The 24,291-nt window shown below is 41.1% G+C and overlaps 1 protein-coding gene across 1 annotated transcript in view; it reads left to right on the top strand.

Moving 5' to 3' along the window:
• The window catches only part of LOC129853553 (bone morphogenetic protein 1-like), a 59,717-nt gene that overhangs the window by 11,119 nt on the left and 24,307 nt on the right, over positions 1-24,291 (top strand). Inside the window, exons 2-6 of the mRNA XM_055919707.1 lie at positions 16,444-16,557; positions 17,182-17,325; positions 17,625-17,742; positions 19,144-19,322; positions 19,482-19,587. Of these exons, the coding sequence (XP_055775682.1) occupies positions 16,444-16,557; positions 17,182-17,325; positions 17,625-17,742; positions 19,144-19,322; positions 19,482-19,587 (661 nt within the window). The remainder of the gene's footprint in view (positions 1-16,443; positions 16,558-17,181; positions 17,326-17,624; positions 17,743-19,143; positions 19,323-19,481; positions 19,588-24,291) is intronic.

The following is a 24,291-nucleotide window of genomic DNA, read 5'->3' as shown; positions in this document are numbered from 1 at the left end:
TTAGAGTGGCCATCACAAAGCCCTGACCTCAATCCTATAGAACATTTGTTGGCAGAACTGAAAAAGCGTGGGTGAGCAAGCAGGCCTACAAACCTGACTCAGTTACACCAGCTCTGTCAGGAGGATGGGCCAAAATTCACCCAATTTATTGTGGGAAGCTTGTGGAAGGCTACCCAACACGTTTGATCCAAGTTAAACAATTTAAAGGCAATGCTACCCTATACTAATTGAGTGTATGTAAACTTCTGACCCACTGGGAATGTGATGAAAGAAATAAAAGCTGAAATAAATCATTCTCTCGAGTAATATTCTGACATTTCACATTCTTAAAATAAAGTGGTAATCCTAACTGACCTAAAACAGGGAATTTTTACTCGGATTAAATGTCAGGAATTGTGAATAACTGAGTTTAAATGTATTTGGCTAAGGTGTATGTAAACCTCCGACTTCAACTCTATATAAAATATATACAGTGGGGAGAACAAGTATTTGATACACTGCCGATTTTTGCAGGTTTTCCTACTTACAAAGCATGTAGAGGTCTGTAATTTTTATCATAGGTACACTTCAACTGTGAGAGACGGAATCTAAAACAAAAATCCAGACAATCACATTGTATGATTTTTAAGTAATTCATCAAATACTTGTTCTCCCCACTGTATATAAACTTTTAGCTTTCATTTGTTGGTGCTCATGGGTCCTTTTACATGGAAATGACCAGAGGCAGAACATAATAAAAGTGGTGTTTTGCAATACAGAATCCATCACACACACATTGCTCTAATTTCATATAGCTTGTTTATACTTTTCTTGTATGTAGTAAGGCGTGATTACATGAGATGTTTTTACAGGGGGTTCAAAAGGCTGCTTCCTCTACTATCTACATAGATCTGTTTAGAGGAGCAAAGTTATCAGTATTTGTCATCTCAGTTGTCCAGGCAAATTGTTTAACTTATAAATAGGAAAATGTGGGATCTGATATGCAAGAGGATAACTGACACATGACTCCTGGTTAGGAGCCCCCTGGAAGCAGAGTAAATCAATCAGTACAAGTGCTCCAAGTGGGATTCCTAAATGTAAACAAGTATGTCTTCAAATCAGGTTTGAATGGGCTGGAGTTGAGGATGCAACATGAACAGAAATGTGCAGTGTTTGCTGACGATCAAAGGTCCGAGGTGTCAGTTTTTTGCTCGTTGCTTATTCCATTGACCTAACATGATATCTTTCATTTGTTTAGAACAGAGCAAATGACCAAAGTCAAACAAACAAATGTCAGGGAATCACACATGTCAAGAAATGACTTATTTTAGTAGTGATGGTAGACCAGTCCATCATCATTTGAACAGTGGGTTAATATGTTCACACTTACCTGTGGGCAATGTTAAGGACAGGTTCTGGAAAGACGGTTAAGTACAACTCCCACCCATTTCTAGCCTCTGCCCCATTTCAGCTGTCTCACTCAAACTTATTCACTCAATGACTCGCTCACTGACTTACTTACTCACGCTCTCTCGCAAAAGGTGACAACCACTGTCAGCAATCGACAGTGGTGTAGTGTTCCTTCGCTTGTGCCTGTATCGATTTTTACTAAAAGATACCATTGCATTTAGTCAATTTGATAGCAGTCTGCTGCTTTCAAGGTTAGCTGTAGGTCAACAGTGGTTAGTGCTCTTGCAAGTTTACAAGATTAAACAATAAGTTCAACAATAAATTGTTTACTTGAGCAAAATATAATTGCTAACATTATAAATTGTAAATGGGGAAAATACATTTGAAACTGATAGTTATCTGATGGAAAATGCCTTAGTTCAGAGCTCCAACCATGGCAGCATCCCAGCAATTTGTTTACTGTAAGAACCTATTAAGATTAGATCCCACTCATTTTCTATCTAAAAAAGAGTGGATTCTATAATTCTATATAAAAAATGCAAGTTACGCTCAATGTCTCCTGTATTTAAATAATGATAGATCTTCAAGAGAGCAGAAACTGACTTGATATTTGAGTTTGCATTATTGGGTAGATGACTTAATCTACCATGGTGCTTCTTTCAAGGGTTGAGTCTGTTGGATTTGAAATCATATATCCTTCTCATTTGTATTCTGACATTTAATTTGAAGTCTGTGGGCTACAACAGGCTTTGCCCTCCGTTTGAGCTCCTCTGCTGTAAGTGTTACCAAGAGACGTGCTGTAGCCTATAGGGAGGGTGAGGAGGAGACCAGCCTCAAGCAACCCCCTGCCCTCGCTTATGCAAGTGGTTTTCCTGTCTCCCCCACCCCCCTCCTCTCCCCTCTGACTGTCCCTGGCAGTTCCCACAGACTGTACTGTAGGTCATTCACGCCATGCCAGGGCAGAGCTACTGGAAGGTGGAGGGCAGGCTGGGCAGACTGGCCACGCCAGCGTAAGGTGAGTGAAGCCCATTGGCAGCTTATCTAGGAGCTGTTAACTGGCCCTGAGGATTGCATGCATGCAGTCAACCCAAGCCTTTAATCATCCCCACCGTTGCTTATGCATTTGACTATGAGCTAGTCTCTGACTTGATAATAAACAATGGATCATGGGTGATGGGGGATATTTGGAAGGCAGCTGTCAACTCTGATGTCTTTGTCATCTGAAGAGTCTAGTTGGATAATTCCCTAGTTAATTTCAGGTGTCCTGAGCTGTTGATAGTGTGACCCAGAGGGAGCTTGTAGCTTGAGGCCATGTTCATTTCAGGTGTCCTGAGCTGTTGATAGTGTGACCCAGAGGGAGCTTGTAGCTTGAGGCCATGTTCTCTAAGAGACCTCACATGTGCTACTCAAGGGTTCAAAACCTGGATATTTAAATCACTGAATATAAATCACTCCTCAAAAAATGTGATCCCAGCGGGTAAGGTTATTCTCAAACAGATCTAGTGAAATGTTACTTGTGTGGGTGATTGGGTGATGGGTGATTTTATATTAGTCAACAAAACAAAAACATCTAAAATATCAGCGTTGTTGTAAACCAATTGTTTTTTAATGTCTGTTATATGGTTTGTTGATTTAGAACTAAACTCTGCATCTCTTATTTTTGGAGAAAAATAAATTAAAACGGTATAGTCTTTGTAAATGATATCATAAATATGACTGGTGGAGTTATGTCATACATGCAGCTAACAAAAATATATGGAAATGTGTGCTTATTGCAGCATTACCGCAAAAATGCAAGAGGCAAGTGGAAGGGGGAGAAAGTAAAGAACTGCATTAAAGACTGAAATTGGTTAAAGAATTTTTTTTATTAAGTTTTCTAGTTTAATTTAAGGACCAAACAATTAACAGCTGTGCCATATATATTACAAAATAGTTGGGAAGAGATTTTCGATGTACCGATTCCAGGGCACATGGTTTATGAGCTAATACACAAAATAACGCTGGATTCAAAACTTGTAGTTTTTCCATTTAAATTATTATACAAAATTCTTGCAACCAATAGAATGTTATATACTAACGTTACCATTCAAAAGTTTGGGGTCACTTAGAAATGTCCTTGTTTTTGAAAGAAAAGCAAAAGAGATTTGTCCATTTAAAATAACATAACATTTATCCAAAATACAGTGTAGACATTGTTAATGTTGTAAATGACTATTGTAGCTGGAAACGGCAGATTTTTATTAATGGAATATCTACATAGGCGTACAGAGGCCCATTATCAGCAACAATCACTCCTGTGTTCCAATGGCACGTTGTGTTAGCTAATCCAAGTTTATAATTTTTAAAGGCTAATTGATCATTAGAAAACTCTTTTGCAATAATGTTATTACAGCTTAAAACTTGTGCTGATTTAAAGAAGCAATAAAGCTGGCCTTTAGACTGGTTGAGTATCTGGAGCATCAGCATTCGTGGGTTCGATTACAGGCTCAAAATGGCCAAGAAACAAAGAACTTTCTTCTGAAACTCGTCAGTCTATTCTTGTTCTGAAAAATGAAGGCTATTCCATGCGAGAAATTGCCAAGAAACTGAAGATCTCGTACAACGCTGTATACTACTCCCTTCACAGAACAGCGCAAATCGGCTCTAACCAGAATAGAAAGAGAAGTGGGAGGCCCCGGTGCACAACTGAGCAAGAGGACAAGTACATTAGAGTGTCTAGTTTGAGAAACAAACGCCTCACAAGTCCTCAACTGGCAGCTTCATTAAATAGTACCCGCAAAACACCAGTCTCAACGTCAACAGTGAAGAGGCGACTCCGGGATGCTGGGCTTCTAGAAAGAGTTCCAAAAAAAGGCCATATCTCAGACTGACCAATAAAAAGAAAAGCTTAAGATGGGCAAAATAACACAGACACTGGACAGAGGAACTCTGCCTAGAAGGACAGCATCCCGGAGTCGCCTCTTCACTGCTGACGTTGAGTATTTTGCAGGTACTATTTAATGAAGCTGCCAGTTGAGGACTTGTGAGGCGTCTGTTTCTCAATATATACAGTTCCAGTCAAAGGTTTGGACACACCTACTCATTCCAGGTTTTTCTTTTATTTGTTCTATTTTCTACATTGTAGAATAATAGTGACGACATCAAAACAACGATATAACACCAATGGAATCATGTAATAACCAAAAAAGTGTTAAACAAATATATTATATATGAGATTCTTCAAAGTAGCCACCCTTTGCCTTGATGACAGCTTTGCACACTCTTGGAAATGATGCAGACAATTACATTGATGGAATCCACAATCTATCTGCAATATTAATGCTGATCTACCCCCCCCCCCAAAAAATTTTTTTTTAAATAAATAAATAGAAGATTTCCATTTAGTTACTATTGGGATCTGCTTCTAGAAAGCTCCCAAGGCAATTAGTTATCTAAAGGGTATGCAGCCATGCATGGAAGATGAAACATATACAAACCAGCCCACACATAATGTAGTTTACATCAACAGGTTTGCTTCTGTAGTTTTCAGGTGATTAGGGTGCCATGGTGTGGTCATAATCTGGGTCCATTAGTGGGAACAATATGTTTGTTGTCAATGCTAAGAAATAACAAATGCTCTGGGAGTGCTCATTTAAATGACTCAAAGCATGCCTAATTAAGCAACAATAATGAGAAGCTAAACAAGCAAAAAGGGAACTTCTTTACAGTTCAGTCCCATTTGTCATTCATTTTGACTTGTCTGAATTATTCATTTGAGCTCCATTACTGTTCATCTGGAAACAGTGTTTTCCCCACCTGTAGTTTCTTTTTAAAAGTCTCCTTTTTTAAATTTATTTAAAGAAGCTTGGATGTTTCTTCATGACACAATGCATGTTTAAGCCTATATCAGCTTGACTAATGACTGACAATTCTAAAGTAAATTCTCTAATCTCTGATTTGTACCTTATGTAGCTACCACTCTTCACTAGCCAAAAAAATGCATCGCAAGGATATGGCATATGAGTAATAACAGACATAATATGTTGCAATGGTTACATGATGATCCCATAAAACGAATGATTATTTGAAAATGTTATGGCTATACGATATGGGAGTTATTGGAGAACACTATGTCAGTCATGATTTTAAGATGACATTTTAGACATGGATAAATATGGGAAATCAGATCCTGCTAATGGGCCTGATGAAGTTTGAAATACGTTAGAAGAGACAGGCTCTGGACATGTGGCTCTCCAGCTGAAGCTGTCTTCATGGTGTCAATAATAAGACTCTGGACTGATCTCTGCTGTGGTGCCTGATGAGACTTCTAAGCTTTTATTGGAGCGTAATCCCCTCTTAGAATCTGGGGCTTTAGCCTGAGGCTTCTCCGGAATCTCTCCTAATTACACCTTTAGTTATGTTTTTTTCCCTCCTGCCTTGGGCTCAAATTGCAGTGTGAGGGAGTATCAAGGTAAGCATTTGCTCAAGAAAAACAGCTGGAGTTGTTTTTACAGAAGGAGAGGGGCACAATATTTACAAGACTCTCACCTTCCATAATACCACCAATCACCTCTTACTATAAGCTTTTCATAGACTGTACCACTGTTTGCCTCACTATTCGTGGTGCCTGGATGTTATGTTTGTATTTTTCTCTCGGGAATTTTAAAGATACAGCCACAGAAGGCACAATGATGCCTCATTTTCGACTCGAAAACCAGTGTTACCCTAGTGTATACTAAGTGTAACAATATTAGAAAAATTGTGTTTCCATAGCTAGGGCTGACAGTGAGGACGAGATCAGAATCAACAACCTCTGCATAATCAAAACAGTTGCGTTGTGAGAAGGTGTTAAAGTTCACAGTTAGCCATTGTTATGTAAATGAAATCTGAAAAGTACCAGTGGCCTGGCTTTGGCCCCAAGTGAGAGCAGGTCTGCCGGAGCCATGGCCCATTGAGACACGGGTGCCGGCCCGCATAGATGGAAACAGAAAAGTCTGCGCCTTTTGAGTAAATCCTGTGTGGAAATGTGCCATGAGTGTAGGGTATCACCCTGCTGCCACACTGTAGCCAACATGTGTGAAGTCAGTTAGGGTTGGCATTCACAAAATGAAACCTGAAAAGTGATACTTGCCCTGTCATCAGATTGTAATCATCTTAACGCAATACACTATTGGCTGCCATTGGAATTCAAATGTATGTTTGTTTTCAAAACACCCTCACTGTGAAAGGCATTGCCATTTCATTGTAATACATTTCAAGCCCACGTCAGCTGTTCTTTTCCACATCTCATCTCAGGGTCTTCGATAGGAAAATATCACTTTTTTTCAGGCAAACTGACTACTACAGAAGTCCAAGTCTCCTAGTGATCCTACTTTCCTTTATGTGATAGTGGTGTTGGTTTTTAGAGGTTGTTTGTAGTTTTACTGTACCAGATGTGGTGTCCTGGTGGTCACACAGGGAGAATAATCAGTAAATAGTGTCAGTAAGGGTAATTTCCATGTAAAAGGATCCAAGAGCACCAACATGTGAAGTTCATAGGAGCATGTTAAATGGAAACTAAGAGACTATTTTTATTTTATTATTAAGGCATATATACATTTTTCTACAATTTTCCATCCTAAAAATTAGGAATAAGCAAAGGCTTTGATTTATTTTCAAACAGAGGGAAATGGGGTCTTAGCAAACATCTACCAGAAAAAAATATTTCAAACTATTAGAAAAACATCAAAACACAATGAAGTAGAAGTAAAGACCCCTGCCAACTAATATCAACACTGATATTTATTTAAGGAAAATGTTGTCCACCTTTTGTAAGTTTAAGAAACATTGACTTGTTACCAAAAACCCACATATCTTTAAGATATTTTCTAGTTGAGGGAGGACAATGAAAGTTAGCATAACTAGCAAGTAAAGTTAGAACTATCAATTAGTTCATTTTTACTGAAATCAATTTTGTTTCTGAATTATTAAGTGATTTAAAACTCATTTTGTTACCAAATCGGTAACAGAGTTTCAGAAAAATCAGTAACAGAATTTCTGCAATTGAATTGGCTGAACCAATCAGACGTCTATGTTTCACAAGTTTGGACAGTACAGTACTCACAAACCATAGTTGCCTGCTACTGTCCTCCCTTCCACTGGCATACTGTTCAGCTGAAACTTTCTCTTTCTGTCATCTGATGGTCAAAGCAAGTGTGTGAAATCTGGACAACCCCTGTCTCTCCCTCTCTCTCCAATGAATGTCACCTCTCCCGGCTCTTACTGATAGCAATTACAGTCCTGGAGGGCCTGATTGGTGTCACAGTTTTGCCCCAGCTAACACACCTGACTCCAATAATCACCTAATCATGATCTTCAGTTTAGAATGCAATTTGATTAATCAGCTGTGTTTGCTAGGGATGGAGAAAAAGTGTGACACCAATCAAGTCCTCGAGGACTGGAGTTGCCCACCTCTGATTTACTGTAACCAACCAACATCCTCACCCACTGTGCACGGTCCGACATCGGAATTCCATGGACATTGAAAAGTAGTTTTCAATTTGGTCAGTCAGCCCTGGCCGTCTGGACCGGCCTTCATTTGTCCAAAACATATACGTCCATGATTGGTTCAGATTTGGTCTGGTCTGGACCAAATCTGAGCCAATCATAGACGTCTATGTTTCACAAGTTTGGACAGTAAAGTAGAGTACAGTAAAGAAAAGTAGTATAGTACAGCACAGTCTTGTACAGTAGAATAGAGTACACAGTAGAGCACACTATAGTTGAGTGCTCACTGCTTTAGCACACTCCGCGAACCCTGAGGTCCTTGCCGTGTCTGAATCCTGGTTTAGGAGCACCACCAAAGATTCTGAGATTTCCATACCCAACTACAACATTTTCTGTCAAGATAGAACTGCCAAAGGGGGAGGAGTTGCAATCTACTCTAGAGATAGCCTGCAAAGTTCTGTCATACTTTCCGGGTCTATGCCCAAACAGTTCGAGCTTCTAATTTTAAAAATGAATCTCTCTAGAAAAAAGTCTCTCACTGTTGCACATTTGTGGCCTGCTAGAGGTCATTTTGCAGGGCTCTGGCAGTGCTCCTCCTTGGACAAAGGCGGAGGTAGCGGTCCTGCTGCTGGGTTGTTGCCCTCCTACGGCCTCCTCCACGTCTCCTGATGTAATGGCCTGTCTCCTGGTAGCGCCTCCATGCTCTGGACACTACGCTGACAGACACCGCAAACCTTCTTGCCACAGCTCGCATTGATGTGCCATCCTGGATGAGCTGCACTACCTGAGCCACTTGTGTGGGTTGTAGACTTCGTCTCATGCTACCACTAGAGTGAGAGCACCGCCAGCATTCAAAAGTGACCAAAACATCAGCCAGGAAGGATAGGAACTGAGAAGTGGTCTGTGGTCACCACCTGCAGAATCACTCCTTTATTGGGGGTTTCTTGCTAATTGCCTATAATTTCCACCTTTTGTCTATTCCATTTGCACAACAGCATGTGAAATTTATTGTCAATCAGTGTTGCTTCCTAAGTGGACAGTTTGATTTCACAGAAGTGTGATTGACTTGGAGTTACATTGTGTTGTTTAAGTGTTCCCTTTATTTTTTTGAGCAGTGTATATTTCCCTCACTAACTTTAAACATCAGCTATCTGAGCAGCTAACCGATCGCTGCAGCTGTACATAGCCCATCTGTAAATAGCCCACCCAATCTACCTACCTCATCCCCATATTGTCTTTAAAAAAAACGTATCTTTTGCACACCAGTATTTCTACGTGCACATCACCATCTGCTCATCTATCACGCCAGTGTTAATTTGCTAAATTGTAATTACTTCGCTACTATGGCCTATTTATTGCCTTACCACCTCACGCCATTTGCACACACTGTATATAGACTTTCTTTGTTTTCTATTGTGTTATTGACTGTACGCCTGTTTATTCCATGTGTAACTTTGTGTTGTTGTTTGTGTCGCACTGCTTTGCTTTATCTTGGCCAGGTCGCAGTTGTAAATGAGAACTTGTTCTGAACCAGCTTACCTGGTTAAATAAAGGTGAAATAAAAAATAACTAAAAATAAAAAGTACACTAATAGTTCCGGGACGATACTAGTATCGTGGCAAGGAAACAAAACACGAAGCAGATTTAACTTATTTAGGAAAGCAGCCAAGATGTTGGAAACAAACGTCATTATGTTGTGATCGAGTCACATTTATTTTCCCAGTTTTAGCACACTATTTTACATACAGCAGGTTTTTAAAGGACCAAGGAGTTTGACCTACGTTGCGTTTTCATTTTTTCCACGGAAATTTTTTCGCGATACCGGTATCGTCACAGCCCTACACTATAATGTACTGAACTATACTCTACTGCAGGGTTAATTATTTTTATTAGATAACATTTTTATTTTTGTATATAATATAAAATGTTTATTGCTAGCTGCAACAGAATACCATTATGGATACCATTTTTAAGTCTCTGCATCCAGTATGAAGGAAGTTAAAGGTAGTTTCACAAGCCAATGCTAACTACCACAATGATTGGAAGTCTACAGGAACAGTTAGCATGCTAGCTCTTCCTGTTTATCCAACTCTGGGCTAGCAGATAAAATAGTTATTTGAGAACTAACAATGAAATAAGCTATACAGTCAGGGAATATATATATATATATATTTTACATTTTAATGGCCATTCAGGCCCAGCCCATTGAGTTTTGTTATAATGTTTGAGCAGAGGAACACAGCATTAGCCATGGCAAAATACATAGAATTGCAGGAGATTAGCTTCAAAATTGCTAAATTTGCAACAGCAACATTTGCTCTATGCTGCCAAGATATTTTTCTACTGAATAGACTGTTAGAGTTTACACTTCCTCTTCCAATGAACTGTGGGGAGGTCAAAATTAATGAAACTGCCTACCAAATCTATTCATTTTAAAATGTTGATTACTTTTACTTGCCATTATCGTTCACTTGATGATAAGACAAGACGTCACTCTGTATTACATTTTTTGCTAACATATTTTTTTATTTTACCCTTATTTTAACAGGTAAGTTGACGACTGAGAACACATTCTTATTTACAGCAACGACCTGTGGAATAGTTACAGGGGAGAGAAAAGGGCATGAATTAGCCAATTGAAAGCTGGGTATGATTAGGTGGCTATAATGGTATGAGGGCCAGATTGGGAATTTAGCCAGGACACCGGGCTTAACACCCCTACTCTCATGATAAGTGCCATGGGATCTTTAATGACCATAGACAGTCAGGGCACCCGTTTAACATCCCATGAAAGACGGCACCCTACACAGGGCAATGTCCCCAATCACTGCCCTGTGGCATTGGGATATTTTTTTTTTAGACCAGAGGAAAGAGTGCCCCCTGCTGGCCCTCCAACAACCCTTACAACAGCATATTGTCTCCCGTCCAGGGGCCATCCAGGACCAACCCTGCTTAGCTTCAGAGGCAAGCTAGCAGTGGGATGCATGGTGGTATGCTGCTGGCAGTGGGATGATGAGGGTCCCTGGGTTGCAGGTTTGCCTGGGTGGGGGGGTCCCTGGGCAAGAAAAGTTTGAAAACTCCTGCTGTACTGAACTCTACTCTACTGAGCTCCACTGTGCTGTACTTTGATGTTCAAATATGGGATTGGTTCAGATTTGGTGTAGTCCAGACCAAACAAATTTGGTCCTGTTTGGTGTCGGAGCTCATTAAAACAATAGCAGTGTGTAGAATAATACCCAAATATGTAAATTAGGATATTGCATATTTCTAAATTTTTTGTGTACCTATTTAAGATACATCACCATGAGGAGAATGAGATTCATATCCATAAATTTGCATTTCTGTTTTCAGATCAGGGACCCATGATGAATTTCTGTTACCAGGTGTAAATACACTTTACTTACTGTAGTTCAATAACCACAAGAGATTTCTTTCAAACTCAAGGTGTGATGTCATAGCTGACAGGGGATTCTTTCTGCAGACATCTTTGAATCTTAATTCAGAACAAATATTTCTGAGGTTTTTGAAAACATGGTCACATAAAAAACTGAGGAAGATTTTACCAAAATTCGGTTTCCACACTTTGCATCTGCATAGTTCTACCAATAAATGTATTTTTGTAAAATATTCAGTGAAAATTCTTAAAAGTAGTCATTGTACATAAAGTTGTATGGTTTTTGTTTGCGCAAATCTGCAATTCAGTCATGGTGTGTGTCTTACACCAAGGAGGCCGTGTCCTGGGAATTCCCTGAATCAAATGGTGTTTAATTTGATAGAGATCTCGTGCGTAATCTGACGAGCCAAACTGATTGATGGGGGTGGTCTGAGATGAAAGGTAGTATGATGGTTAAGATGATCTAAAGACACATTCCAGCGATGGGGAGGAGAGGGAGAAAGTTTAACGCACAAATGCAATCAATCAAATGTTTAATCAAAGGCTGTTTTTATCTTTCCAGTATGTCCCATACAGTGATGAACAGCAGCTCTGTCCCAGCCACTAAGTGTGGCACGTAAATGAAAATGCCTGTTTGTGTTTCTCCACAAGAGATGTTTATGTTAGGACACTGAGAACCATATCATCTTTAAACTGGAATGGAACTATCTCTTAGAGCGGAAATGATCAAATTGTTCAACCTTCACATTTATGTTGAAATTAATACCATTGCTGCGGCTGTTGTCATTTAGGTAATGAATGTTGCTGGAAAGAGAGTGGCGGCAGTGCTGTGCTCAATAATGATCTGCTCCTATCTGCCTCTCTCTTTCTTTCTCTCTCTCTCTGGGTTTTAATCTTCATTACTAGTCTTTCTCTGCTCAGTCTGTTTTGACAGTCGTGCATATGCAGTGGGGTTTCTCTGTTTTAAAAATCAACTGGCCAGTGCAATGACTGCCATCCTGTCCTCTGCCCAGTGCTCCATATTGAAGAATCCAGAGATTCTGTGGATAATTAAAGCGAGTAGACAAGGGGATTAATTTTCAATCCCTGGGAGACTTTCCCTAAACCTGCAGCGTCTCCAGGACGACTGGGAAGCCCGAGGGAAATGAGACCTAATGCCGCCGGGGCTGTGCATTTGCTCACTTCAATCTTAGCTGTTGTCAGGGAACAATTATACGCTGGATTAAGAGCTTGTCCCCAGAATGTTTTGTGGATGAGTGGGTCTCAGCCATGGACGGAAAGTACATTAGCCCTCTGTGCACGGCAGCGGCGTGGGGGTGGGGACAATCCTGCAACTTGTTGTGTGGTTAGTTGGTTCTAGCATTAGGCCAATAAATCAATGTTAATAACTGTGTAACTCAGTTTAGTATTACTGTAGCATTACATATTAGGTAAATCAGGGTTACTCTCATAAATTAAGTCCTCTAATTGCAGCTGCATTTATATCTTCCACTGTGGAAAGAGTGCTCCCTGTCCTCTCGGTGACAGCCCCAAATTGATGTTGGTTTTGTTGAAGTGCTTTCTATTCTCTCATCCTTTAATGCTGTCAGTTCTTAGAATCAAAAGTAAGAACAAGAGGATAAAAGAGCATTGTGACAGTCCGTTTGTATCCATTGCATACTGTATGGACAGCTGGTAGCTTGTAGTGATCAGATACAATGTCTTCAGAAAGCATTCACACCGCTTTAAAAAAAAAAAAAAAAAAAAAAAAAAAAATCATGAAATAAAAACAAATACATTTATATTACATAGTAATTTCATGGATGTTGGTTAAGAGTTCAGAAATGTCCGCTGCTGCTTTTTTTCATGTGTCCAGAGTGAACACCTTGGTCCTGGTGGATCCTGGCTGTGGAGAGCTCCATAAGTACAATTTCTGTAAATGTGAGCAACCACTGTTGCAATGGTAACTGATGAGGTGGAATCCACCTTTGTAAAATAATCTTCTTAGCAGCTGTGGTTCCTGCCAACCACACTCTCTGTTGGCGTTCTGACAAGTGCAAATTAGAGTCATCACAAAGCAACATCACAATTGGATCTAATGACATTATTTTATCTATAAGTACAGAGATTACATTGTTGACTTTCCCCCAGAATTCAACCACCCTCTGGCATTTCCACAGCACATGCTGAAAAGTACCAAGGTCCTCTGTGGTGCAGAACTCACATAATGGCGATGGACAAATGCCCATGTGATGTATGTTTTGAGGTGTTAGATGGAAAGGGGGATACCTAGTCAGTTGTACAACTGAATGCCTTCAACTGAAATGTGTCTTCCGCATTTAACCCAACCCCTCTGAATCAGAGAGGTGCGGAGGGCTGCCTTAATCAACATCCACGTCTTCGGCGCCCGGGGAACAGTGGGTTAACTGCCTTGCTCAGGGGCAAAACGACAGATTTTTACCTTATCAGCTCGGGATTCGATCCAGCAACCTTTTGGTTACTGGCCCAATGCTCTAACCACCAGATAGGTTCTATAGCAAATGTTTTTATTAATTAATTGGTGATTGGGGTTTCTAGATGATCCAGATATATTTTTCCATACTGTCTCCCAATTTATTTGTCTGTCAGCAAGTGTAAGTGTAATCCTTTTCCCATACAGTGGATGGAGTTAATGGTTTTTGTGCTGCTAGAATTAATTAACTATAGATATTAGAAACAACTCCCTTTGAGGGGGGTATGCCCGTTAGAAGTTTGACCAATGGGTGTTCTGCTAGTGCTGCTCCCCAGGGGACCCCATAGGCTTGCATGGATAGGCGAAGTTGAAGGTCAAGACAAAAGTATGAACCTGCGACATTAAAACACTGGCGGATTTCCTGGACACTGAGGAGTCCATTCAAATGGAATGTCTTTGAAAGTATATAAAAAAAAAAATCTCTAAATGTATTGTATGAATGTCACGTCCGTTGTTGGAATGAGACCAAGGTGCAGCGTGGTAGGCGTACATTTTTCTTTTATTAAAATGACACCGAAAAACAACAAAAAACTAACGTAAAGCTATATGCAGTGCAGAAAGCAACTACACACAAACAATATCCCGTAAACTAAGGTGGGAAAAAAGGCTGCCTAAGTATGATCCCCAATCAGAGACAACGATAGACGGCTGCCTCTGATTGGGAACCATACCAGGCCAAACAAAGAAATGGGAAAACTAGATTGCCTAACCAAATAGAGAAATAAAAAGGCTCTCTAAGGTCAGGGTGTGACAATGAATTGAAATAATAAACTTTATGCAAATGTGTTACTGAATATAAAATGGATTAAATTAAGATTTTGTGTCACTTGCCTACACACAATACCCCATGTCGTCAAAGTGAAATGTTTGGTAAATACATTTTTAAAAGAAAGCTGAAATGTCTTGAGTCAATAAGTATTCAACCGCTTTGTTATGGCAAGCCTTAATGAGTTCAGGACATGATTTTTGAATGACTACCTCATCTCTGTACCCCACACTTACAATTATATGTATGGTCCCTCAGATGAGCAGTGAATTTCAAACACCGATTCAACCACAAAGACCATGGAGTTTTTTTTTTAGAAAGAAGATATTGAATATCCATTTGAGCATGGTGAAGTTATTAATTACACTTTCGATGGTGTATCAATACACCCAGTCACTACAAAGACACAGGCGTCCTTCCTAACTCGGTTGCCGGAGAGGAAGGAAACCTTGTAATCTTGTAATCTTGCTAGCCAATAACATGCCCTCTCCGACCCTCTGTTGCTTGTGTGAGACTGTGCCTACATCTCAGCCAGCTACATTTGTCTAAATAATTATCCTCTGGTGGATAAGGGACACAAGCTAAAAAGTTTTTTCCTCTATTGTTTTCCTTCGTCGTCTTTTCTCTCTGACACAAACGCACACCACGATCTGACTGTTATTAATGGTCTGGCCAATGATAGCTCAGTTATAACAGTCTTAGATGATTGTTGTAGAGTTCTAAAAACAACCTTAAGCCCTGAAAAGATGCATTCACTTTGATTCCCAGACCACAGTTTGTCAGTTCTTAGTTATCCATCTTTCACTATAGCAGTTGATGTTGTTTTCCCCAGTAAAGCAGTTCCCAGAGGGGCAATTCCACAGGAACAGAATGATGCTGAGACTCGATTTTGTCACTTTAAAATGTATGCCAAACAAAAACCAATGATTGCAAAGTTAAACAACCCATGGAACTCTATGCACAAGGACGACTTTAACATTTTACAAAACACATTTACAAAAACAATGCAGATGCAAAGTTAGGTGACAACAGCACAAACCGTCATTCTGCTACTGAACTTTGCATCTGCACTGTTCTTCAACTAAATGTGTTTTTGTAAAAAAAAAAAAAAAAAAAGTGGAAATTGTTAGAAGCAGTACTTGTGCATAGAGTTGTATGGTCCACTCCTGCACACACGACGTAAATTCAGCAAACGCGCTGGTTTAAAAGCTTTTAAAACAGAGCGGCCTGTATCTCTGGAGAGGACTCCTGCCCAAACTGCCGAAGAAATAGGGCATTTAGCAAGGAATACCATTCTTCACATTCTTCATAAAGGGTGACTGTTTGGTTATTTTTCCTTCTCCTTGGCCTCCTTAAAAACGTATTACTTGTTCAAGGTGCCCCATATACAGTATTGAGGCAGCATCTTACAGTATTAGGTCTGCTTGAGGACTCATTAATGGTACAAAGATATCAGGACAGGAAATATTCCCCCAGAGTTTTCTCAACGGCAACTGGATTGACCCAGCACATCTGGGGTATGCTGATCTGAAAGCTTTTGAATGTAGCTCTCATTAATTGATTTCATATGTCCTCCACTGAATGTCATACAGAGATGTTCCCTCCCTGATGGTATGACTTATTTAGCTTGGAGCTTATAGAGCTCTGAGATTCAGACCGCATTCCTCTCCTGTTATTCAAACATTCACATAACTGCTGTTTCACAACTCTGTGTGTCTGTTTGCGAGAGGGGGCCAAAGAGATGGGAGGGAGGGAGTGTGAGAGGGAGAGAATGTCTAGCTTTTTCACCCTCTGTTTTAATGGATGCCTATGTGATCGACAGGGTTTGTCGGACTGCAGAGCAGGAAAACTTTGAGGCTATTGAACGGTGCAAAACAATATTGTAAAGACGCCTTAAATATGTCTGACTTGCTTTCTCTCTTTGTGTGTCTGTTTCAGTTGCCTTTTGGGGAGACATTGCTCTGGATGAGGAGGACATGCGCATGTTTAAGGTGGACCGGATTATAAACATGGCCCAACGGACCGTCCAGACCTTCAATGAGACAACCACAGGTGAGCAAGAGCTGTGAGGCTGGCTGACCCAGTCATGGTTACTGAGAATAAAGACTAAGGCCTATCGCCATAGCCTAAAAGCGTGCATTTTCTGGTAAACGTGCCTGTCATCAATCCTAAAAGTCTGACTCCATTTATGCATGTGCTATTATATAGTGCTGACTAAAATGTCTCCTTAATGATACAATACAAACCAGTCCAAGAAAAAAAACTTGCATTCAGTTAAATAGTTCCCACATTTTCCCACTTTAAGGCCAATTATGCAAGGAGGCTTTGTAACTCTCTCCCAGTGCATCTGCCAGGAAGATGTATACGATGCATGAACCACTCAGCACCAGGTGATGACTCCTCTCCAACACTGGGTTGGCCAAGACACCTGTTGTAAACAAACAGCATGTTTATCACCAGCACTCTCAAAGTGTTTATGCAAAGAAAATGCTCAACAAAGTTATAAAGCATGCTTCATTGTCATTATCATCTCTTTACCATTTAGGAACAGCTGAAATGTTGTAATCTCATCATGGTTTTTACCATGTTCTCACCAGAGTTGAACTTTTTAATTGGATGGTTTTCTGTGATTATATTGTACAAACCTCATCTTTGGCTGGTAATTGGGAATGACAGGGTCTTCTGCCAATGAGACCAGTCGAAACAGAGCATTGCCAAACAGGCAGGGATCACACCGCAGGAAAAGGGCGGCAACCTCCAGACCTGAGAGGGTATGGCCAGAAGGTGTCATTCCCTATGTCATCAGTGGGAACTTCAGTGGTAAGTCCCACATCATCACTGCTGTTTACTTGCCATATGTGTCTTATATGCGCCCTATAACATAGTTCCTACTAAAAGGTGGTAGCTGGTGTCCATTAAGCATACTTCAGCATACTTGCATCCACTACATTAAAATGAATGTCTTGGCAGCTATTGGACATAACATTTTTTTATTAACTTTACTTGGGATGAATTTGGCACTACGAGCAAGCTGTTAGCATTGGTATTTTATCCTCCTTTTTATGTGACTTATGGACGTCAGCCTCACTGATCTCCTCCCTTCTTCCCGTCACATTCAGGCAGCCAGCGGGCGATATTCCGCCAGGCCATGCGTCACTGGGAGAAGCATACCTGCGTGACCTTTATCGAAAGGACAACAGAGGAGAGCTACATTGTGTTCACTTACCGGCCGTGTGGGTAAGTCCACGCAGGCCTGGGCTCGCCTCCCTCAGGAAGGAAGTGTAGCTGGTCAGCCTGCTCAGACATGACAGTCCTTTATCCACACAGCCATAATGAGTTATCGCTTAAGAACTTTTCCTTACCACTCCTCCATTGTCCTTTAGTGCTGGCTCATCCCCTCTGTCCGCAGTCTGTCTGCGTGAGTTGTGCTAATTGCAGCCCCCTGCAAGTCCTGGGAAAGACAGCCATTCATGCCCAAGGAATGCATGCTGTGCCTCATAGTTCTGACACATCTTTCACTGAGCACTGGTGTCACACATGTTTTTTTTTAATGACACCCAAGGGAGACCTCCTCAGCTTTACCATAACCCGTAATTCCACATTATATATTTTGTCATTTTCCCAGCTATGCATGTTTTTAAGTTCAAAAGATTTTACACAAAAACTGTAGCCACGTTGATGGCGTTATACTCTGGCTCTGCATGTACAGTAAATCCGTTACCAAGAAGAACATATTAAAGAGCGGATATGGAGCATAAACTGACCTTTTTCCACCCAGCTGTTGATAGCCATTTTTAGCCTGGTAACTGTCCTCCGGAGTAACAGGGATGACATTATCCACTCAGGCGGCCGCAGTTAGTGGAAATGCCTGGGCTCTGGGCTGGCCTGCTGCAGGCCCCATCTGTCCTGTGCAAAGTTCAAGGCTCGTCTCAGGAAAGCCTGGCTCACAGTAATTAGAGAGAGGCTGGTTGGCCCACAGGGGCGCGGTGTGTGTCCATGGACCGGGGTTCCACACTGACCCTTTCATGTCAGGGAGGGAGAGAGGGAGAGCCCTGCAGTCTAAAGTCAGCCAGCCTTCACTGTCACACATTATAACCCTCCATCTACAGTGAAGCACGCATCAATGAATGTCACCACTGTATTAGGATGTAGGGTCACCTCACCTCCGCTAGTTTTCCTATGACGTGCTAGAAAGGCTGTTAAGAATGCTGTTCCTAATACTGTATATATGCATTAGAGATGTGAGTTGAACCACAAACTGTTTTGGTCAGACCCTGCGTCTCTCCAGGAACAGGGATTCCTTCCATAGACTACTTCACTTGGCTTATTCGTTATTTATTCACTCCTTCTGGTTTACACTTTCATGTTTGTGGAAGTAAAGTTCTATATATCCAGTGTAACATGAAGTTCACCAAGTTCTTGTTACATGATTGAGATGTACACAGAAATGTAGCGTTTACATATTACTTTGGTAAGCACGATGGCCAATCTTGAGCTAATGCTCTCATCTTTGTCTGCCAAGTTAAAAGTGACTTAGTTTAGTCTAATATGTAGCCAGTTACCACAGTCTTTGAACTAGCTTGTTACCCTGCCTGTTGACCTGTCCCTGATCTTTGTTCTGTGTGTTGGACCCTGCAGGTGCTGTTCCTATGTGGGCCGCAGGGGTGGCGGTCCCCAGGCCATCTCCATAGGAAAGAACTGTGACAAGTTTGGAATAGTGGTGCATGAGCTGGGCCACGTGATTGGTTTCTGGCACGAGCACACCCGGCCCGACAGAGACGAACACGTCAGCATCATCAGGGACAACATCCAGCCAGGTAAGACTGCTTTGTAGACTGCTGTGTATGGAACAGCCCACTCATCTTTCCCTTTCTAGGAGATAGCCTCTCACTTTTGCTATTTAGTATTATGGTACAGTATTTGAGGTAGTGGTGGGTTGCATGTTTCAGTATCTGTTTTCTTGCTTCCATTCACAGGACAGGAGTATAACTTCTTGAAGATGGAGCCAGGGGAGGTGGACTCTCTGGGGGAAGTGTATGACTTTGACAGCATCATGCACTATGCCAGGAATACATTCTCAAGGTAGGAGATCGGCCAAGTTCCACTTCATACACAGCAGAACAGAACAGACATCATGGAAATCAGTTACAGTTTAGGCCAGAGAGCAGTTTCCCAGACTGTCACTTTTGCTCTCATGTCTCACTTCAGGTCTTTTCCATGTGAGTCACTTCATAGTTCTACAATGTGTCAATGTCTCTTTTTTTTCTCCATTATTTTGTTTAATTTTAGAGCCAGGGGCTAACTTCAAGAGTTAGGAAAGGTGGTGCAAATTGAAGCTTAGATACTATTCAGTTAATGATCTGCTGACATTCATAGCCTGGGGGACAAATATACTGCTGATTTGTCACTGTTACTTAGCCTGTATGATGGTTGGTCTGATGAATTTAAAGTACAGGGAAGCAGGACAAAGACACATCTCAGTGATGGACCTCATGAACGTGTCAGTGCCTTGGCTTAAAGGAAGAACATCTGCAGAATATAATACTTTTTGGGAGTCTCTACTCTTTCTCTCTCTTCCGCAAATTTATTTTGGCTTGGATCTTTTAACTCTCTCAATGGTCACCGCTTACATTTGAGCGTGCAGTGGAAATGCTCAGGGGGTGAACTGACGTGGTTTATGTGAGATGCAGAAAGGATTATATTGCTTGTCCTTGTAATGAGATTTCTGAGGGTAAAAAAGTGTAATCCACCAGGATGCCTGGAGTAACGTGTCATTAGAGTTGACACATCTGTCCCATTTAGCTTTTTGGGGCCCAGAAAGAGCAGGATAACAGAGCTTTCGCTTTCAATCCTGGTGAATGTTTTATACGTTTTCCTAGACAGCACCAACTTTTTGATCTTGTACAGTCCCCCTTACCCAGTCCATCTGTAGTCTAGTAGTAGAAGGGCACCTACAAAAATCAATGCACACAAACTGCAGCATGCTTTACCAACCGCATGTAATACAATGCCTATCTGTTTTCTATTAAGGGGTTAGGCATATATCATATTGATTGCTTCCAGTCTTTCAGGTAGCTGCGTCTCTCAGTGGGGATGCTGTCCAGTGGCAGCCATGTATTAAGGGGGGTATTTGTTGGATAAGGATTTTTCCATGTAAAAGGATCCATGAGCACCAATATGTGAAGTTCATAGGAGCATGTCAAATTGGGTGTCAAATGAAAGCTAAGAGTCTATATTTTTGAGAAATTAAGACATATATCCATTTTTCAACCATTTTCCATCCTAAAATGTTGAATTAAGTGAAGGCTTTGATTTCTGGTCAAACAGATGGAAAAGGGGTCTTAGAAAACATCTACCAGAAACAGTCTTAAATACTAATGTTGAAATAAAGACGCCTACCAACTAATATCAACACATATTTAGTTTAGGAGAAATGGTTCAGCCATCTAAATGTAATGCCAGGCATACACTACACGATTTTTCCATGCCATGTTTTGGACGTCCCAGATGAATTTTGATGATTGGGGTGAAATCCTATGAATTTGGGCTAGGATCAGTAGGTCGGGACTGGCATAGTTCCCGCGGATCAAGGCCGCACCATTGATGGCTGTTACATACCCCTGTCAGATGTCCCGAGAATTTCTGGACATGTCTGAAATTCTGGTCGATCATCTTGTAGTAGCAGTGCTGGGACGAAATAGCCAATGAGTATTCAGCATGTGAGGGCGAGTTTGTTTTAAGTGGCCCGGTGCTTCAGTTGAGTGGCGTTTGAATATTTTAGAACATTCCATAGGTGCTTAAGTGAAATACCCACACAACCGGGCACCGGGCCATGCAAAACGAAATCCACCAATATTACGTCTATGTCCTACCATGACAGAAACCCAAAATATTATTCAGATTTTCATAATAAGTATTCTGCGCCTCTGTCCCGTGTTTTAATGTTTCTGCACATAATAATGTGCACACTAACAAAGCAGCTCACTATTTGCATGTCGGAATTTTTTTCCTACGAAAACCGAGAAACGCAGGGCAGGACCAATCATCGTAATGTGGATGGAATGATAAGATCTGAGCATGTTCAAATTGTTACGATTTTAGAAGTCATGTAGTGTATGCACAGCATAAGAAACTGCCTTGTGCATAAACATTCTGTTACCAAAAACCTGTTACCAAAATATATTTTTACATTTCGCTCCCTCATTAGGAGGGAGGATAATGAAAGTTCACAGAAGTAACATGTAAAGGTAGACCTATCAATTAGTTATAGTATTTTTACTGATATCAATTTTGTTTAGGAATTATTAAGTGATTAAAACTCAATTCTGTTAGCAAATCGGTAAAGGAATTTCCCAAAAATACAGTACATACTAGAGTTGAGTACACTATAAATGTACTGTACTGACCTCTACTCTACTGAGGGCTACTGTGCTGTACTTTAATGTCCAAACTTGTGAAATGTAGATGTCTATGATTGGTTCAGATTTGGTACAGTCTGGACTAACCAAATTTGGTCTTGTTTCGGGGCAGAGCTCATTAAAATAATTGCATCTGCAAAGTTCACCCAGGAAATGTTTTTTTTGTTTGTAAAAATGTCAGTGTAAAAAAGTTGTGTGCATAGAGTTATATGGTTTGTTAAACTTTGAAATCAATGGTTTTTGTTCGGCGTACATTTTAAGTGGAAAAATCTGAGTCTCAGTGCAATTCCGTTTCCGTGGAAGTACCCATAAGGTTTGATTGTGTCTACCTTTTGATGAGCCAGCTTTTACCCACAGCCACAGGTTGTTCCAATTATCCCTCCCCTGGTTGGCTCAAGCTACCTGAGTGTGTAGCAGCAGCCCAGTAAACCTTCACATCCAACCCCAGGTTCAGGTAGACCCGCTAGCGCCAGTGGCCCTGCTGCAGCACATCAGGCTACATGGCACACTCATACCTCTGTGAAGCTCCTTGTAAAAGTTCTCCTCTCATAGTGTGAACTGCCTCATTATGCCACATAGAGCCCCTTTGAAGTGGCTTTGATCGTCGTTAGCAACATGATCCCACATACCAGGCTTCTTTAGGAGGTTATAGGGTTTTATTCCCGTGGTGTCTGCTGGCTAGCTTCATGGCTCCCTGGTGTAAAAAAAAAAAGTCAGGTCTACTTGCTAGCATGATTTAGGTCAACCACTAATGATCACATAAAGAAGGAGACCATTCAATGTCATTTCCCCGACATTGACTTGACAAGTCAAATCTCTGAGAGTACAGAATCAAACTGATCCTCTTTCCAGGTGCGTTCTGACTGCAAGCTATAGATATTTCAATAAATTGTTGATATGATTGATCTATTGTGTCCTTTGTGATCAAGGCGTCATAGATGGTTTGTGCAGCTTTTATAAAGGACAAAAGGAGTGTAAAATATCCCACAGCTTTTTTTTCATGGCCACGGAGATAGAATCTGTTAAGATTCTATTTTTGTCACACTTTGCCCTCTAAGATTTTTTTTCTCAGTAGAATCAATGTAATACTAAACAGCAGGAAAACCGCTATCCCCTCAAACCAAACTCTTTAAGTGCTGTTGTAGTACATGCTGCTGCGATTTAAAATTCATATTTCACAAAATTGCTTCTTGTCCTTGAAGTATGCTTGAAAAGGAGAGCAGTGCATGTGTCATGGTTTTTGATACTCCACTGTGCCAGTGCATCCCTCTGTGCCAGCTGACCTCTTTATTTCTCCCAGACTCCCTGTCGGATGCATCTGGAAATCTCTCCAGATGCTGACCTGTTAGTCACAGACAGAGACAGTGGCGTCATAGTGGCTGTTTGAGATTTGGACCAGCTCAACTTCTATGACGACTGCATGCTTATTTGGGTTTTACCCATCTCCTTGCTTTTTAGGCTGCAGTTTGGCACTGTTTCTGTCTGTTTCCGTAGGATCAAAGCAAAGCCAAAAAGGTCCACTTGGGACTGAGTTGGAGATTGAGCTGTAAATTTGGTGTCATTACATAAGTCATACAGGCCCAGCATAAAGGTTGCATGACATCCTTGTCAGGAAGTATGCAGTCTATAGTGGATTGCATGACAATGGGGGGGATACCCTGGCACTGAGTTTAACATACCGGTAACATGCGGTTCCCTCCCTCAGCCATGTGTGTGATAGATTTTTGGTACCCGCTGTGCAACTCGCCGCGGACTTTCTTTCGAAAGATCTTTTACATAAACAAAATGTGAAATTGTCTAGCGCTACAGACATCGGCAGCAGTGATTGTTGTTCCAATTCAATGCCTCTTTCCCAATTGCAGGAAGGGGTTTGGCATGCCCCAGCTTCCCAGTGTGAATGTAATGTGAGCCTGGGCACATGCAAGGCGAGTGAGAGCTGGAGGAGAGGGTGGCCAGACCAGACTGTAATCATTACTACATAGCTCTCTGGTATGAGAACCAGCTGTTGGCTCTCCTTTTGTTCAAAATTTTCTTCCCTTTTTTTCACCGAGGCTGGCCCTTTCCTCTACCTCCTATTGCAGTCTGTCCCAAATAACCTGCCATGTGCTCGTGGCAACTGGATTCTGGGAAACCGGGAGAGATTCTTTCTCTACAAGCAGGCTGAGATTGGATACAAACACCCTTTCAGGCCACTGCACAGAATGAGCTGTCTAGCCCTTTATTTTTCTAACTGTACAGGCAATGTGCTTGCCAGGGGATGACAATGAAGTAGGTTTGTGATTGTTGATGCTTTCTGCTCTATTGTCATTCAACCTCTCTGAGCATGTCCTATTTTCCCTGAATATAGCCAGCCTTATTTAATTATTTT

The sequence above is a fragment of the Salvelinus fontinalis genome, chromosome 4 (genome assembly GCF_029448725.1).
Source record: "Salvelinus fontinalis isolate EN_2023a chromosome 4, ASM2944872v1, whole genome shotgun sequence".
NCBI classification, from domain to species: domain Eukaryota; kingdom Metazoa; phylum Chordata; class Actinopteri; order Salmoniformes; family Salmonidae; genus Salvelinus; species Salvelinus fontinalis.
This window is presented reverse-complemented; position numbering and strand designations above follow the sequence as displayed.